Source organism: Vanellus vanellus (assembly GCF_965231255.1).
Source record: "Vanellus vanellus genome assembly, chromosome: 14".
Classification (NCBI taxonomy): Eukaryota; Metazoa; Chordata; class Aves; order Charadriiformes; family Charadriidae; genus Vanellus; species Vanellus vanellus.
In genome coordinates, this window is record NC_138919.1 from 19,813,909 (window position 1) to 19,831,077 (window position 17,169).

The 17,169-nt window shown below is 45.4% G+C and overlaps 1 protein-coding gene across 2 annotated transcripts; it reads left to right on the forward strand.

Moving 5' to 3' along the window:
- Positions 1-1,376: 1,376 nt before the first annotated feature.
- Positions 1,377-16,375, forward strand: RAC1 (Rac family small GTPase 1). 2 transcript variants are annotated; one of them, XM_082490591.1, is made up of 6 exons: positions 1,377-1,588; positions 8,129-8,200; positions 9,525-9,642; positions 13,672-13,734; positions 14,432-14,591; positions 14,749-16,375. In XM_082490591.1, the coding sequence occupies exons 1-6, from the start codon at positions 1,554-1,556 to the stop codon at positions 14,877-14,879; spliced, it is 579 nt and encodes a 192-aa protein (XP_082346717.1). In that variant the 5' UTR covers positions 1,377-1,553; the 3' UTR covers positions 14,880-16,375. The 2 variants fall into 2 exon arrangements, with proteins under 2 accessions (XP_082346717.1, XP_082346718.1); XM_082490592.1 differs by having other exon boundaries at positions 1,377-1,567.
- The last annotated feature ends 794 nt before the right edge of the window (positions 16,376-17,169 follow it).

Genomic DNA, 17,169 nt, shown 5'->3' on the forward strand with positions numbered 1-17,169 from the left:
AGAATCATAGAATGGTTTGGGTTGGAAGGGACCTCATCTAGTCCACCCCCTGCCCTGGGCAGGGCCACCTCCCCCCAGCCCAGGTTGCTCCCAGCCCCGTCCAACCTGGCCGTGAACACCTCCAGGGATGGGGCAGCCACGGCTTCTCGGGGCAACCTGCGCCAGGGGCTCACCACCCTCAGAGGGAAAAATTTCTTCCTAAGATCTCATCTAAATCTCCCCTCTTCCAGTTTGAAGCCATTCCCCCTCGTCTGATCACTACTGGGACTCCTGGGATCATTGAACTTGCTCTGCTTGTCTTTTACTTCGGTATTTCCTGAAAAAAAGAACCCCAAGGCTCTGTGTAGCCTGACAGTCCCAGGGCCATCCCATCTTGTGAAGACTGTGCACTGATCTGATCCAAAATTGGCCAGCAGATTTAATTAACGTCATAGCACATCAGGAGGTGGGAGGGCAGCGGGAGGATCCATAGATGAAGGGAAGCCTGGCTCTGCGCTGCGCCGGCACGCTGAGCGAGAGGGACCGTCCCGTAGTGGGTGGCTGTCTGGGGAAAACGGGCAGCAGATTGGGGACAGTGTGTGGTGTCCCTGGGAACTTGAGTTACATTCGCCCGGTCAATATGTAGGGCAAACACAATTTCGCATGAACATGCTTCATGAAACACGAACAATTAGCCTGGTGCGTGGTGTCCTGCCTGCGCATAGGTGCCAGGATTGCGTTGGGCTCTGTCCGGATCCAAAGTGGTGCAGGGGACAGCGTTTTGTTTGGGAAGGGTTTGTCATGGCCCGGTCTGTCTGTCCCCAGTGAGGCGGTGGAGGCGGCTGGTTGTGTGTGGGATGATGCCCTCACTGGTCTCGGCAGGCAGACGCTAGCTGGAGCCACCATGCTGCGGCCTGCACATGCTGTGGCCTCGCACGCTGCAGCCTGTACACACCGCAACCTGCGCACACTATGGCCTCACACACTGCGGCCTGTGCACACTATGGCCTCGCGCGCTGCCAGCCCTGCTCACAGCACGAGGCGCAACGCTGCCCTCGGCGGCGCCGGCGCAGGGCACCACGTCTCGGCAGGGCTCTGGTGATTATGGTAAAAAAGGGATCGCCCTGGCGGCCTCCCTGCTCCCGGGAGCCGGGGGGAGGCGCGCCGTTCTGCGGCGGGGATCGTGACACCAGCATGGCGGCCGCCGCCGAGCACCGCCGAGTGCTGCCGAGCGCCGCCGAGCGAGCCCGAAGCCCTCCGGGCGCGGCGGAGAGACCCGAGCGCAGCCGAAGCGGCCCGAAGCGGCCCGAAGCGGCGGCGCCGAGGCGGCCCCCCGTGAGGGCGGGGCGGAGCGCGGCCCGGCCGGATGTGAGCGGCGCGGCCGCTTCCTGCTTCCCCGCGTCCGCCCTCTCCCCGCCTTGGGTGGTGGCCGCTGCCTCGTCCCGCCGCCGGTACAGGGCGCAGGCGGCCGCGACCCGCTGCGGAGACCGCCGCCCGCTCGCTTCTTGCGCGGCCCCCCCCCGCCCCGCCTCGCCCCGCCCGGCAGCACCCCCCGCCGCCGCGGAGCAGCCCCGATGCAGGCCATCAAGTGTGTGGTGGTGGGCGACGGGTAAGTCCGAAGGGACCCTGCGGCCGGGCCCTTCCCCCCTCCGCCGCCCCCCCCCCCGCGGCGCTCCGCCGGCCCCCGGGCGGGAAGGGCGGCCGCCGCTGGGGCGGGGAGCGGCGCGGACCGAGCGGGCCCCGCCGCCAGCCGCGGGCGCCCCCGCCGCGGGCCCGGGCGCGGCCCTGCCGGCCGGAGGGGCGCGGAGTCGGCGGGGGGGGGGGGGAGCGGCTTCCTGCGGGGCGGGGGCGGCAGCGCGGGGTCATGGCGGCGGCTGCCGCGAGCGAACGGGGGCGGCGGGGCCGGGGGGTCCCGCGGGGCCGCGGCGGCGTCGGGCGGGAGCGGCTGTGCCCGCCCGGGGTGAGCGGTGCTCTGGGCGCTGCGGGGAGCCGAGGGGTCTGAGGAAACACCGCGCTTCGAGCGATGCGGGAGATGTAGCGTTGGTTTGAAATATCTTCTGCGAGAGTAACTACTGCGCTTTTGCCGTCTGGCCCTGCCCTGGAGCTGAGCGAGCGTGCCGCGCTCCGGGCGCGTTGTGGGCGCCTGTGTGTGAGCGGGGACTGCTGTGCGCGCGCAGCTGGTCTGGTGAGGCTCCCGGGCAAAGGCGACTGGTGAAGCACTGGAAATACAAATAATTAGCCATATACGCGTCTGTAAAGAACTGTTAACGCCTACGGCATTCTAATGCGGTGTTTCTTACAAGTGAAACAACTTGAGGATGCTTTCTAGAACCGAGCTGCCTCTGAAGCTGAGCCGGGGCGTCAGCGCGGGCGGGGCGGGCGTTCGCGTTTGCCGCTTCCGAGCGTTCCCCGGGACGCTGCTCCCGTCAGCTCGGAGGCGTTCGTTCCCTTGCGGGGTGTCAGAGCTCAGGGGAGCACCACAGGCCGGCCGGACAGCAAGACTTGTCTTGCGCAGTCGGGGAGGCTTTTTTTTTGCTTGGGAGAGACAAAAATCCCAGCGTAGCCTGAGCATGATGGGGATCGCCGCAAACTTGTGTAGGTGACAGAGGAGCGAAGTTGCGCTGAATGGCCGTGCCGCTGTCTGTAGTTGCACCTGGGGCTTAATCTTCAAGTTATTTGGGTGGCGTTCTGGGTGGGGTTTTTTGTTCTTTTGGTTTTTAAGACGTAGAATCCCCACAAAGGCATCTAAGTGTGGTTGAAAGACAAATTTACTCTGTGTGACAAGTTTGTTTTGACTTGCTGTGTAAGATTTTGAGCAATGTGAACATGAAAGTGGTTTCTTGACAAATTAAGACTTTCCATAATAATGTAGTTCCTCGATGCTAGATAGAATAACTATGGACTGTTCTTTCGGTTGTATTGATTTTAAGCCCCCAAAATTTGCTTTTCAGTTGTTTTTTTTTTTTTTTTTTTTTTTAATTCAACTGAACTGTGTTGTCTGTGACAATGCTGTAAATAAATGCAATGTATCATGTTTGGGTGGGGGAAAAAAAGTTCAGTCTACTTCCTCCTCTGGATTTGAGAACTCAGCACAAACTGTATGATGTTCGGTAATTCATTCAGCAAAACAGTTCTTTTGGTCATTTGCTTTGTAAACTATCCCGCTTCCAAACACGTTTATTGCTCTTTGTCTTGGGAATGAAAGTGTAGTTCTACCAGAGTTTTGTATACACGTGTGAACAAAATACGGTAGTTTTGTTTCTAACTAAGGAGGAAGGAAAACAATCTCTCTTCCATTCAGCTGCTATTGCTCATGTTTGGTAGCTTTGTATCGTTCTCCGTTCAGTGTTTTTAAAAAATACCTAACTACTTGTGTTTCTCTGAGCTGCTGCTTCAAAGTTCAAGCATTACAGGTATTCTAGGAAATGTGTAATGTTTGGCTTAGATAAGGCTAAAGCTTTAGTGTTTCTGTAAAACAATGCAAGTTAAAGATTTGCTTATGTAATATAAAAGTTAGGTATCTCCACAAAGATCTGCTAGGAACAAAATAAACAAAGCTGTAGAAGTACCTGTGTGGTGATTGTTTTTTTGTTTTTTTTTTTTTTTAATTTGTATGAGTAGGCTGTTTCTCATACGTAACTCATGTTTGTTCTTAGAGTTTTGACTAGTAGCTGTTTAGACAACTAATTTGGCTAGAAAAACATGGCGTGTATGCTAGTGGTGCTATCATATTTTGCCCTTTTTTTTTTTTCTTCACTGTGAGGATTGTTTGGGGAAAAATAAATGGCAACTGTTGCTCTGAGTTCTTGATGATACAGAGCAGGAGGAATGTGCGGGACAGATGAAGAGCACTCCGCTTGAGTAACTGCAGGAATTGCTGTTGATTGACACTTGAGAAAAAGCATTGGTGCGAGTTATTTTTAGCAGCTTTTGTTTTCACGCTAAAAAGGCAGCTGTTAAGTGGTATGAAATCTCCGGTGATGCCATGTAACATTAGGAGAAGTTCTGCGTTTTGGAGAAATGATTACTAGATGCTATGGAAATGGTCAAACTTCATGCTCTTTTGTAGGCATTTTTTAATTCTAGAAATAGGGTAAGAACAAGAGCAGCGATTTAAGAGTCCCCGTTGGGAACCCTGCTGAGTTTGAGACCTTGTCTGCTAAAGCCGCTCTGTATTTGATTTGATAGCTCGGGGGGGTGCAGCATTGAGCAGTGCAGTGTCTGTGGAAGGGGCGAAACACCCCGGGTCTCTCCAGCGCAATCGGTAGAGAGAGCAGTGACCCGAAATTTAGTAACTTGTGTTAGTGAACTTGGAAAGTTTAAAAAAAAAAAAAAGTGGTAGTATTGTAGGTACTGAACAGCATAGTTGGGAGAGGGTGTGTCATGGTGAATAAAACAGCTTCTCTGGCAGAGCTGCATGTAACTAAACCTACTATAGCAAAATAATGGAACTTTTGGTCAGAGGATGGTACTATAGAGATCTCGGGTGCTGTTTAATGTTTAGGTGGGGACCCGGGCTGTTGTGCATCGTGTCTCTGGCGGGGAAGTTCAGGCGGATGGCGTGAGCCGAGCTCCCTGCGGAGGCTGCCGCCTGTTTGCAGATATCGGTGTTTCTGGGATTAAACCGGGAAGTACTTCAGCTGGCCGCCATTACCGCGGCTGCAAATGGAAACTAAATGCTCACAATTAGTTTTTCGTTGCGGGAAAGCAGGAGACTCTCAGCCATCTGTGCCGCTCCGGTGCCTTCAGAGTGGAAGAAATGTGGGTACGGGTCCTCCAACGGCATTTTCAGCGCATGGCACGTAGCGTGGCTCCGGCAGCTCTAACGCTGGGGAAACTTCATAAAACTTGTTAGTGTAAATAAGGCCAGGAAAGAGGTGACATGTTTTGCTTTCAGGATTTAATACATATGTGGTTATATAAATACAGCTATTCCGGGATGGTACCTGGAAGCAATAAGGGATCCGGTGCTGTCTTTTGTAGGCCTTTCACTTATTGTTAAGTGGTTGAAATACTGGATTTCTGTAGGTCATATTTTTAATTACCATCAGATGTTACTAGTTTCATTTATGTAATAGTGTGTGGACAGAGCTATGATTAAGTAGTTGCTAGAAACCTTGTTATGACTAATCTTGGTTGGGTGTTATTTCAGTTTCTTAGTCTCAGCCTTTATGTACAAGGATTTATGTTTTGCCGAACGGTTGGAATTCTCTTTAGGGGAGTTGCTTTAATACAGAAGCCAGAAATCTAAAAAAGTTTGTGAAGTACTTAGAGGATGTACTTTATAAATAAAGGTAGGCATTAGTGTTTATTTTTAAGGCTGGTGACCATGATGATCTGATTCGTAGGGCAGTGAGCCAGAAGGCAAGGAAAGCAGGAAACCTAGATGGAGCAAGTCTGAAACGGGGCTGTTGAACGTGTTTTTTCTTGTTTAAATGACTCTGGCTGATTGGCGCTGCAGAAACACACGACAGGCACTTCGAAGCTTGGAATGAAATCTCTCACCACCTCCTTCCTGCGCTGCTTGGATTACCCAGAGCAGACTCACCAGTTTCAGTGCAAGATGAGCAAAGGAGCCTGAGTGCAGAGAAAAGTTCTTGATCCACTGCTCAAAATGTTGAGTTCAACATTAATTTGTTGGAAGCTTAAATTACCTGTAATGAACTTACTGGAAAATGAAGCGTCAGACCAAACGGGCTCTAGAAGCGTGAGAACACGTAGCCTCTGCACCTCAAGAAGTTTCCCAAAGAAGCTGGCTTTTGCGCCTCTCGGTGATTTAAAGGTTTTCACATTTGTGTCCTTTATAAGCCGGACCAGCGTAGCCTGCTTTAGCATGTTGCGAGTGCAATTCAGTAATATATTCTAACTGATCTAACTGCTAGCTCAGGAAGCTAAAATAGCAAGTTGTCCTGGTGGGGGAGGCGCAGTGACGAGCTTTCCTTAACTTCTTGTTCTGGCTTGTTACAGAGTCGATGAGTGCTAGTGCGGGAGATAAGACGGGTCTCCTCTTTTGACAGCTGTTAAAGTAGCTTAGCTGCGTTGTCGTACTGCTCCCCAGTTCTTTCCCACAGAAGTTTTTGAATGGTAAATCCCTTTCCTACTTCTGAGCACGAGGATATCTCGAGCCTGTTACTAACAGGAAAATGTTCAGAGATTGTAATTATCAAGAACCCAGTAAAATGCCCCCTTTTTTGTTGTTGTAGCTTGGTAAAAGAGCATGTGCTGAAGCGGGAGGGATCTCAGACTGTGCAAGGAGCTGGCATCTTGTTTCCTTAGAAGCAGGTGTGAGAAGAGTTGTAGAAAAACGCATGGTATGATCAGAGAGATTTGCAGCATATGGGATGTTATGCTAGGTGGAAGCTCAGAAACATAAAATTACAATTGAAAAATGAGCACATAGGATAAAATCCTAAATAATTTTGCACGCAGAAGCAACTCTTGTAGCTCAGGCATTTAAGGTAAAGTTGTCAGATGCTGCTATCAAATAACTTCTTGGACTGATGCAGTATGGAACTGCTTAAAGTTTAATGGAGAGACTTATTACAGATTGAGCTACAACATACATGGTAATTTATGGTTGTGACAAAGCTCAAATTTACTTAACCTGCCCTAAGTTGTGAGTCACTAGGTAAGGCTGGTTAATGTTGAGTGTCAAATCATTTTAAATAATGTTTTGAAGACGGTCTTTGGTAAGTGAATGGACAGTCCACATGCTTCCAAACAAAGAGAAGAAATGCAGTGATTTAAGTGGAAGATACATAGTAAAATTCAGATATGAGTCCCTCGGAATGTTTGCAGCTGGAGAGCTAGTAAGCTCTTGACTAAAGCTTGTTTCTGTGAGGTTGGTTGTTTTTTCTTCTGCAGAAGCTAAAGGATAATAGGATATTCTTGGCAGTAGCATTTGGTTCTTGGGTTGGGTTTGTTTTTTGTTTATTATTAACTGTAGTTCTAGACTAAAATTTCAGTGAGCTTGTGATAGATTTCGTTCAGGAGGCTGGTGAGTCAAACCTAATACTAACGCCAGGATTAGAAGAGTACAGTAAGGTTTCAAAGTTACTGCTGACTTGCTTTGAGCAAATCGCTGTGGTGGCAAAACATCTGCAAGACAATGCAGTTCTTGTATGGGAGTTGGTCTGTTTGAGAAGGGTGACCGGGAAGACTAAGGCTGCCTGGGCATTATCACTTTTGGGGAACTGCTTGCACCCTCGCCTCTGGAATCTCTCGCAGTTAGAGGGTTACGTGCTTCGAGTGAGAAGCAAACATGGGAACCCGTCTGCAGTGTCAGAAACACTCTTTGCAGGGTCTATTTTAAAAAATAAATATGGTCCAATTTCAAGTTTTCCAACCCTTTAATTGAAACGGCAACAAAAATTCAACGGTATCATTAATCTAACGTTTGGCTCTAGGCAAGATGTGGGGAGGAGGGTGGCGAGGGAAGGAGCTGGCTGCTACAGGTCTGCAAGAAGCCTGGAACAGAACCTTGTCCTGCCCCCTGTGAGGCTGTTCGGAATTAGATTGGTGGGGAAGGGTTCGGTGTTCCACGTTCTCCAGTACTGGAAGGCGAATTATCTATAAATCAGTTTATAAACTGTTTGAATCGTTGACGAATGCACATGGGGAGTCAATTTGCAATAACAATAAATATTGTTTGGATTATCATTTGTATTTGCTCCTCAAATACTCAAAAGTAACGATGTGTTGAGAAATTATATTTTTCAAGCTTTTTCAAACTTTATGGGAAAATATACCGTTCTCTGGAAAAGAGCAGTTTTGGAGTTGTGCAAAGGGTATTTGGAAACACTTCTCAGTTTTGTTTTTTTTTAGTTTCAGGGAGTTGGTGTAAGGCAGTCTTGAGTATTCAGTAATGTGACTAGCAGATGTTAGTAGTCTTATTAATACTTGTGGGTTTTTTTGTCTAAAGATTAACAAAGTTTGGTAATTTACCACTTCACAAAATGGATGTTTATATTACTTCATTGCCTGTAATCTTAAGGCTACAGTCTACTAGCTGTTTTCCTGCACAGTAGCGACTACTGATGCTCAATTGTTCCTGAGATGACTGGATGTAATCAGTCTTCTTCCCTAAAAGGAATATTATTTCCCATTATTCAAGATGAATGTCTTACATGTGAACTTTCTCTTTTTACAGTGCTGTAGGTAAAACATGCCTACTCATCAGTTACACAACCAATGCGTTTCCTGGAGAATATATACCCACTGTGTAAGTACTTATGAAATCCTGAGAACTCAGTGGTGTCAAGGTCTCTCTGCTTACTGCCGTTCCGCATTCCTTGTTTGCGTTGCTTGGACTGGCTGCAAGCACCCCTCACTTTCATCTTCAGCGTTTGACCCGGTCTCCAGGAGTGTGTGAGGAGAAGCCCTGTGGGCTTTTGCTGCTTACACAAAGCCCTCTGCGCATCCTGTTCGCCCCTCTCTGCCCCCTGGGCCTGGCTTACTGTGGGCTTACGGTTACTAACCTTTCACCAGGTGCTGTTCTCTTCTGAAATAACGTGTCATTTCCATCTTTACTATCATTCATGATAAGCAGTCCCAAGGCTGAACAGCTTGTAAAACATCATACAGGAGTCAGAAAAGTTGGTTTATGCGACTAGAGATTTTTTCTTTCACGTGTTCCTTCTACTTGTTGTGCCGCTGCCAACGCTGTGCTAAGCCAGCCACAGCTCTCCAGCTCCTCAGGCCAGACTGGGGGGGCTCGTTTCGTTTGGTGCTTCCCGTTTTCTTGCGTGTAAGGATTTGTCAGCGTCAGTATTAGTGTAGTTCTCTTTTTGAGGGCCTGTTGAGGGGAGGCATTTTACACCCGAGCAGCTGCTTTGCCCTTTTTGGATGTCTATATTTATCTGGCTGTCTTGCTCTCTGTAAGTATTGATGAGCTTTTCAGATAACAAAATACATTCTAGTGAGATTTACAGATGAATTTAGTTACCCTTCCAAGGCCTTGTTGCCCTTTTCCTTTTTTCAATCGTAAATTCAGATTTTTGCATCACAGTATGCTTGTGTTCACTGTGAACTTAGCCTTAACAAGTCACTAAAACCTTTGCACTGACGGTAGTGATGAGATAAAAAATTATGCCCCTACTGGCCCCTGGTTCAATATTTTATTGGAGGGGTTTTTGGTTAGCAGGATTAATGAATTTTTTTGTTACCTACTTGGTTGTTGCTCATGTATCTGCTATTCTAAATCTTACAAAATGAGCCAGATTAACTTGCTGAATGTCCACTAAGACTGGAAAGTGCTTGCCAAGTGCATCGCCCGCTTTCCCGTACTTACTGAGATAAACACTTCCTTTGGAAGAGCAACGAAAAAGACAGCTTCTGTTCAGTCTGAACCAAGCCTGTTGTGCGTATTTTTCTTTACATTACCCAATAGCAGGCTCAGGACAACTTTAGTGTTTCTGGGCAGTAGAGGGATGCAATAAAAACATTTCCTTTTGTAGTGTTTCCAATTAGGACTGTAGGAAAAAGTCCTTGGGTGCCCTGTTCTATTGCAAGCTAATGATGCAGTGAACTCTTTCTTTATTTTTTAGTTTTGACAACTACTCTGCTAATGTAATGGTTGATGGAAAACCAGTCAATCTGGGTTTGTGGGATACAGCTGGCCAAGAGGACTATGACAGACTACGTCCACTCTCCTATCCGCAAACAGTAAGAACTACAATGTGAAACTAGAAAGAATCTGTACAGCTTTGTCTAACATTAAGTTTTTGGTTTTTTTTTCTTTTTGAACATAAAGCCAATGTTGTCACATCCAGAGTTGTATTTCTTAGTAACAGTGACTTGTTGCAGGCTGCGGCTGTAATATTACAATCTTTGATGTGTGTGCAGTTGTACAGATGTTAAAATTTGCATGCTGGTATTTGCATGCACTGATACTTGTTGGCTTTTGTGTAGTTGCAGCCTCAGAATCAGCTAGAATGCTTGATTTAAAACTAGGAAAAAGAACAACACCCCACCACAAAAAAAAAAAAAAACCCCGAAGCAAAGCCGCTGGGTGAATAGTGCCATCGGCTATCCCATTGATAACAAGGTCAGCGCCTGCCAAAAGCGGGGTTTGTTTTTGGTTTCAGGCACGATGTTTGGCTGCAACATGACACTGTCACTGCTGAGCACTTGATACTGTTTAGTCTCTGTGAAGATGTTCTAAATGTGAAAGAGGCAGTGCTGAATGAAGATGTTATTGGTATTGACAGAGGCTGCCTCGGAGCTTTCGAATGTACTTAAGCCTGTGGCTGTTTTATTACTTACCGTAGTTTGCGCTATAAGATCAATACAAATGTGCTTCTGTCTTCCGTGCTCACAACCGGCCAAGTCCTGTCTGCGTGCTGCATCTTTCCTCCTGTAAGGAAAATGCTGCAGTAATCTGCTCTGCTTTTTCCAGTGTGACTTTGGCTACAGTCAATCTTTGTAGAAGCTGGTTTTCTAGTCTCTTTAGAGCAGTTACTTTTATCTGACAGAGCTGTGCTGTAAGTAGAGAAAGGTGGTAATTTGCAGGGTTGGGGTTTTTTTTTTGCATTGATTACTGTTGTTGTTAACTGTCAAATGTAGATTCAATGCTAATGTAAAATGCAGAATTGTTCCAGTTATTCTACAGCATAACTGCTCTCTTGAATAATGGGAATCTTATTTAATGAACTCTGGTGCTTTTTTTTAGTAAACTGTCTTAATTCACAATTTTCCTTAATTCACTGCTCGCTAACTCTTACAATTACGCTTTCCCATCAGTTACAATACCCAAGATGAATATGAACTTGCCAGTTGTAGGCAACTCTGCTAGAAATGCCAGAAATATCTGCCTTACTAGGAAGAGAGACGATAGAAAGCTGTTTTTCGTCAATACTTAGATATTTATAGGATACTTAGAACTTAAGCTTTGCTTAACATTGTAAAAGTATTTTCAAAAAAGTACCTCAGGGTAGAAAAAGGTGTGTTGAAAGATCACTCAGTAATGTGGGGAAGCAGAGTTGTAAGGGAGAATATTGTTCCTCCCCCACGACAAAGGGACGGAATGCACGTGCGTGTCTTCAGCCTGCTAAAATAACTGTGGCTTTCTGGTAGACTGCAAACGAATTCCAGGTCAAGCTAAGTGTACTTTTGGGGGAAAAATCCCTTCTGTACAAGCATGTATAACTGTTAAGTAAAGGTTTGAATTACTTTCAGTTATTTGCATTTTTTACAGCAGAAAATGAGAGAGAGTGGTAAGTCTCGAACACCTTAGGAAGCGGTCTTCAGATCTTAGACTTGCGCAATATGTAAGATGTGCAGGACAAAAACCCCACGAAACTAACAGAAAGCGGAGGCAGAGAACAGTGGAGCTGATGAAGCCCGACTTTTTTACGATCTGCATTCAGCCTCCCCCTTCCTCCACTCTGCTGTTTAAAGCTCACCCCTCGTGTCCCTCTGTTTCCCTCTGTGCGCAGGGCAGGGTGAAAGCAGGCATGGCTGAGGGCTTGGCCAGCGTGCGTGTCTCGGTTAGCTCAACAGCGATTAACTTCCCAGTAAGGGCTTTGCCATAGCGCAACTTTTCCCCTTACTCATCTTCTTATTTTATTCCTTCAAGTACACAGGAATATAATACCTTCTCCTGAATGTATTTGAAATCTACCAGTATTTCAAAATATTTGGGGAAGGAAGAACTTGGAACAGAACAGGGAGTTAACTTTGTTTCCTCAGGAGACCAAACCAAAAGGAAAATTAAGTCAGGAGGATGCTTTCCACGAGAGGTTTGCTCTTGCAAGTCCCCTCTGACAAGGCCGACAGAGGTTTACAGGTGTCTGGGGAGGTCTGGTGGTCTGCGCCGGACGCCGGCAGTTGGTTGTGCTGAATTACAGGGCAGTGTTTCTCTCAAGAAGGAAAGCCGTGCTGTGAACATCTGTGAGCACAAATCACTGACTGAGAATGTTTTCCCTTAAATCCATTTGAGGCGTAACTTTATCTCCCTACTGTTACTAGGTTGGAGGAACCAATGGTAAGAATATATCTTCCAGTCTGACAGATCAACCTATTGCCGTATGTAAATCTTTAAATAAACTTCAGTTCCAAGTTCTGTCATCCTGTCTTGCTTACGAGAGTGATAAATTGGCCCCTATTTTTTAAACAACTTTTCTTGGAACTATCAAATTGCTAGATCTGAGAAATCTGTTACCAAATCTCTTTATATGAGTCGTTAAGACTAAACCTTTTCTTGCAAATAAATAGATTTTCCTCCTACTTATTAAGATTGGTAGCGTGCAAGACACCTGAGACCTTCAAATAATTCCTCATGGCTACACCGAATTTTGTGATCTCTGGAGCTAGTAAAGGCGAGAGTCTGCGTAACGTGCAGAACTTCGGTCACCACAAACCTGCAGAATTGGAAAACAGAAGTAGTGGCCATAGTATCACATTATTTGATGTTGTTTCTTTTTTCTTCTGGGACGCTGCTACGGAAACTTGTTGGGGTGATGCATGAACAACTGGGTTGCAAGTGCTTAGCAGTGCAGATGTCAGACGCTGACCTAACAAAATGCCTTGAAATGCAGCACAATCAACTAACATTCTGAAATGCCTGATTCTTTAACACATTTGATAGCCGAATAAGTACGGATGCAGAGGTACGTTGGGGAAAGTTGGGCTTGTTTGAGAGCTGCTTATTGAGTTGTGGGCTATACCTCAAGATTACAATCTTCATCAGCTTAGAGAAGATGTTGTGGTTATTGGGAATCCTTGTAGACTACAGCGTGTCATGTATGAAGCCCGTTGTTTTTTTGAAGTGTGTACCGTACAGCAGTTAGTGTGAACACGTGCTCTAAAGTGTTCTTACCTGCTCTTACTTAGTCTTCCTTTTGCCCTCAACTGAAAAGCGAGATGTGTAAGATCCTGAAAAACACACACTTTTCTCTCTGCTTTCTTGTTTCTTGGAAAGGGAAGGAGGGAGCTTTAAGGTTTTTAATGCTCTTCTCAATCTTAATTTGGTTATAGGGAAATTCTGAAACCCTTTTATACTGATATTCGGTAGAAGTGACAGTTCTGTAAGATTCTTCTGATTTGGGCATGGAAGTAATAATTGTAGAAATCATTGTATTTTTTTTAAAATTCCATACTGTATACTTTGACTTTCCAATTTAAGGCTCCTTTAGAGTAGTATATTAATAGTATATTCACATTTAAAAAATTGGTGCCAACAGTTAACACTTTGCAACATCCTGTGCTGAGTTATGTGGTGTTCAAGGCTTAAACCACTTAGAGGTCTGCAAAGAGCATCCAGACCCAGTTCAGAAGCCAGTCTGAGTCTTCATCGCTGCTTCTGTTTGTTGAGGATCTGAAGTGGTTTTGGTTGATTGTTTTACCTGAACGTCAGTGAGGGAGAAGAAATGACGTTCAGGCAATAAAAGCTTGCACTGCAATGGTATTAGGTTCTTACTCGCTGTCTACTGCAATAGCTGATTATGAACTTGACTACAATCCACATGTTGTTGGTGTGTCCCCCCCCCCCCCCCTTTGTGCCTGCTTGTAGCTGCCTGGGAATGGATTTCCCATGGGGAAAACTACCTCTGTTTGTCCTGTGCAGCTCTGACAGTGCCTTTTGCAAGTGTGATACAGGTGACAGTGTGATACAGGCGCTGGTGATACTGGCTTTTTCACGAGATTTTACAATGGCTGCTCTGCTGGGCTAACTTCTGTCAACTTGCTTTGTAGGATGTCTTCTTAATCTGCTTTTCCCTTGTGAGTCCCGCTTCCTTTGAAAATGTCCGTGCGAAGGTAAGTACAAGCTCTTATTTCTAAGTGCTCAACATACTGTTCACTTTGCAGCAGTGGATGGAAAATATTAGGTAACTTTTTTTTTTACATTTCTTTCTGGCAGGCAATGTGAAATGTAGTTTGAAAAGGCAGAAATCCATTTGCCGGACTTATAAGTCATGGAAGTTAAGGGCATGTGAAACACTAAGTATAAATTGTTCCTTGATGCATTGATAGGATAACAGTAGTTTAAGAGTGTTCAGCTAAGATCACAAACAGGAACTTTCCTTTTAATGCAATTTAAAGAAAAATATTTAAAACCAAATGCATGTAAAAGTGAGTTTCTTGCGTCAGCCAGTATCCCAGCACGTGCTCTGCTGCTGTTGGAGCCTTTCACATCCTTGGACAGCTCCGCTGTACGGTGTGGCGGAGACTTCACAAATGAGAGGTGGTCTCCGTGGGCGAGGGGAGTGCAGATCAGGGCTTCTCTGGTGGTGCCCCTTAGTAGGGCAAATGTTTAAACTATATGGAAATACCTGTTGGCTTCATTAAAAATGTGTTGCAGTTATATACTCTTCTCTAATACTGCCTTGATGGGGTCTGACGTTTCCCCTTTGCTCTCTGACTGACTCTTGAGGAGGACTGGGAGCCTTTCAGGCGTAATGTTTGAGGGCCTTCGTGGCAATCTGCCCCCCCAACCCACGCTGTTTCTTTGCAGTGGTATCCTGAGGTGCGGCACCATTGCCCCAACACCCCCATCATCTTAGTGGGAACCAAACTTGATCTCCGGGATGATAAGGACACTATTGAAAAACTGAAGGAGAAGAAGCTGACTCCTATCACCTACCCACAGGGCCTTGCCATGGCAAAAGAGATTGGTATGACGGCAGTGGGGTTATTGTTGACTTGATTGGGATTTTATTTGTGTTGTACCTTAATTAAAATAAACGCCTGGCTTTTGTTGTGGAGGTAGCTAGAAGCAGTGCTGCTGTAATTGTGGAAAACGGCTTTGTAACTGCCTTTTTCTTTCCACAGGTGCAGTGAAATACCTAGAATGCTCAGCACTCACGCAGCGGGGCCTCAAGACAGTGTTTGATGAAGCCATCCGAGCAGTTCTGTGCCCCCCTCCTGTAAAGAAGAGGAAGAGAAAATGTCTGCTGCTGTAAACGTTACCCTCCCCCACCCCACTCCAAACCCTGTGCTTTGCTCAGAACAATGGAGCATTCACACTCAATGCCAAGTTTTTCTGTTATAAATTAGATCTCTTCCATAAATTCTTGAACCGATCAACAATTTCACTGTTTCATTTGTTTGGAGTAAGAAAGTTACTTTGCATTCTTCTAAAAGCAAACTCCTGAAAAGACAAACCTATGTAAAGCCTTATTTTTAAAATCCTATTCTTGCTCAATTAAGTGTTGCCAAACTATCTGCTGAACTAAGTTGCATCATTGTGCTACGAACACTAAGCACTAAACTTTTTTAAAGATTCTTCTTGAAGATGACTCTCGTTCCTGGTAGGAAATGCAAAAACACTTTATAGTTTTTCACAGTAAATAACAGTACCGTATAATTAGCAAAACACTGCACTCTAATGTGTTTTATTATTAAATGATTTCTCAGCCCAGTCATTGCATAGCATTGTATATCGAACCTAAATCTTTGACAATGACTGACACCCTCGAGTCACAGTGTAAAATGCTTTATCGTTGGTAAGGGCTTGGTTGCAATCTAGTTCTTGCTGCTGTGATTTAAAAAATAAATAAATAACTATTCTTACTGAAGTGTATCTAGTCCTTTTGACAGCATTGTATTGTGATGGACAAATGAAATATTGGGTTGCATCAGATGATAGTGCCAGACAGTATTTCGACACTGTACAGATGACTTACGCTACACTGCCAGGGTAGTTGAAATTGAATTTTGGGCTTTCAGTGCTGGTTAAAACCAGGGACCATTTCCCCAGAGGTGCAGCAGTGGAAGAGAGGTTGGCGTTCAGAGGTAAAATTCCTTTTGAATTTCGAGTAGGGCATTCATTTAGGTACAATTCTGAACCAGTCATTCCCACAACCGTTGTGTAGTAAACGCTTTTCTTGTAGAATCTCTTCTTACTGAGCAATATAAGTTGTATTTTAAAACCATTCTGATGATAGAAGTTTGCCTCTTTTTTTTTTTTTTTTTGTAGAGTAGAATGTTCAAGCATATCCTCCTTATTTTCCTGTTATTTCTGACCCAGTAAGTTATATGCTTTCTGAGGAGCTTTTAGTCTATTAACTAGGTGTAAAAATCATGTGGAGCGGCTTTACACATTTTAGTAATTTTTATATTTTAAACCTCTATGAATCTTCTCAACTATCACTATTTGCCAGATATCCCCACCACTGTAACATTACTAATGCAGAGAAGTGTTCTTTATGTCACTACATGTACGTGTGCAGCATAGAGTGAGTAATGCTAACTTGGGTCTGTGAGGTTCTGTAAATTAGTGCTAATGTTCTGTACATCCTAAACTGGCAGGAATACAATGTTGAACTACACCCTTTCAACCACTAAAGCAAAATTGAAAAATAAAAGTTGCAAAATTGTGAAGTTTTTACATTGATCTTTTGCTAATGCAATTAGCAGTATGTTTTGCATGTATGACTTAATAAATCCTCGAATCACATGTGTGGTAGTGTTGGAGTTTCTGAGCAAGTGTTCTCATTCTTGTGCCACTGAGTGTTCTGCTGCTGCTGCCAACAGCAGTGGGGTGTCTGTGTCCCCTCAGGGGACTCTGTGCTGACCCGGGCTCTTTCAATGGGGCCCTGACGTTAAGGACTGCGTTACAGTTGGAGTTGTTACTCGCTCCTGCTGCTGCTTATGCAATGTTTTAAAGCTGCTGACAACTGGGGGAGAAAAAAATACCTGTTCCACTCTATTGTATGCAAACAAAAGTGCTTGCATAGTTTCCTCTCCAGCTGTTTCTTTAACAGTGTGTAAATTGGTGGCTCTGGAGCAGTAGTTTGTGCTTCGGTGCCTGACTTTTGCCTTTTAAAAGAAGTGCAGCCATGCCATATGTGGGTCCTGTCTCCAGGGGAGGTGCAGCCCAGGCTGCTGCTGCCCCTCTCCCGGGCAGGCACTGGGGGACCCCGAGAGCAGCACCTGCGCGGGGGGAGCAGGGCCCAGGCCAGGGGCATCGCTGCATGGCGTCCAGCGCCTCCAACAGCTATAACCCTTTGTCTCACACCACCATGCCTGAACATAGTAAGAGGTTTTTACAGTGCATTTTATTTTGTCTCCATACTAAATATCACAGCAAGAACATCCACACAGTTACTACTTTTACTTTTTTCTTTTTTTTTTTTTTTAATAAATGCTGCTGAGCCTTAAAAAAGAAGTTAAAATAGTTGCATACTAGAAACATGGACTCCACTTTCTTTAAACTCAGTACAACTGGTTATACATTTTTGGCAGAATTAG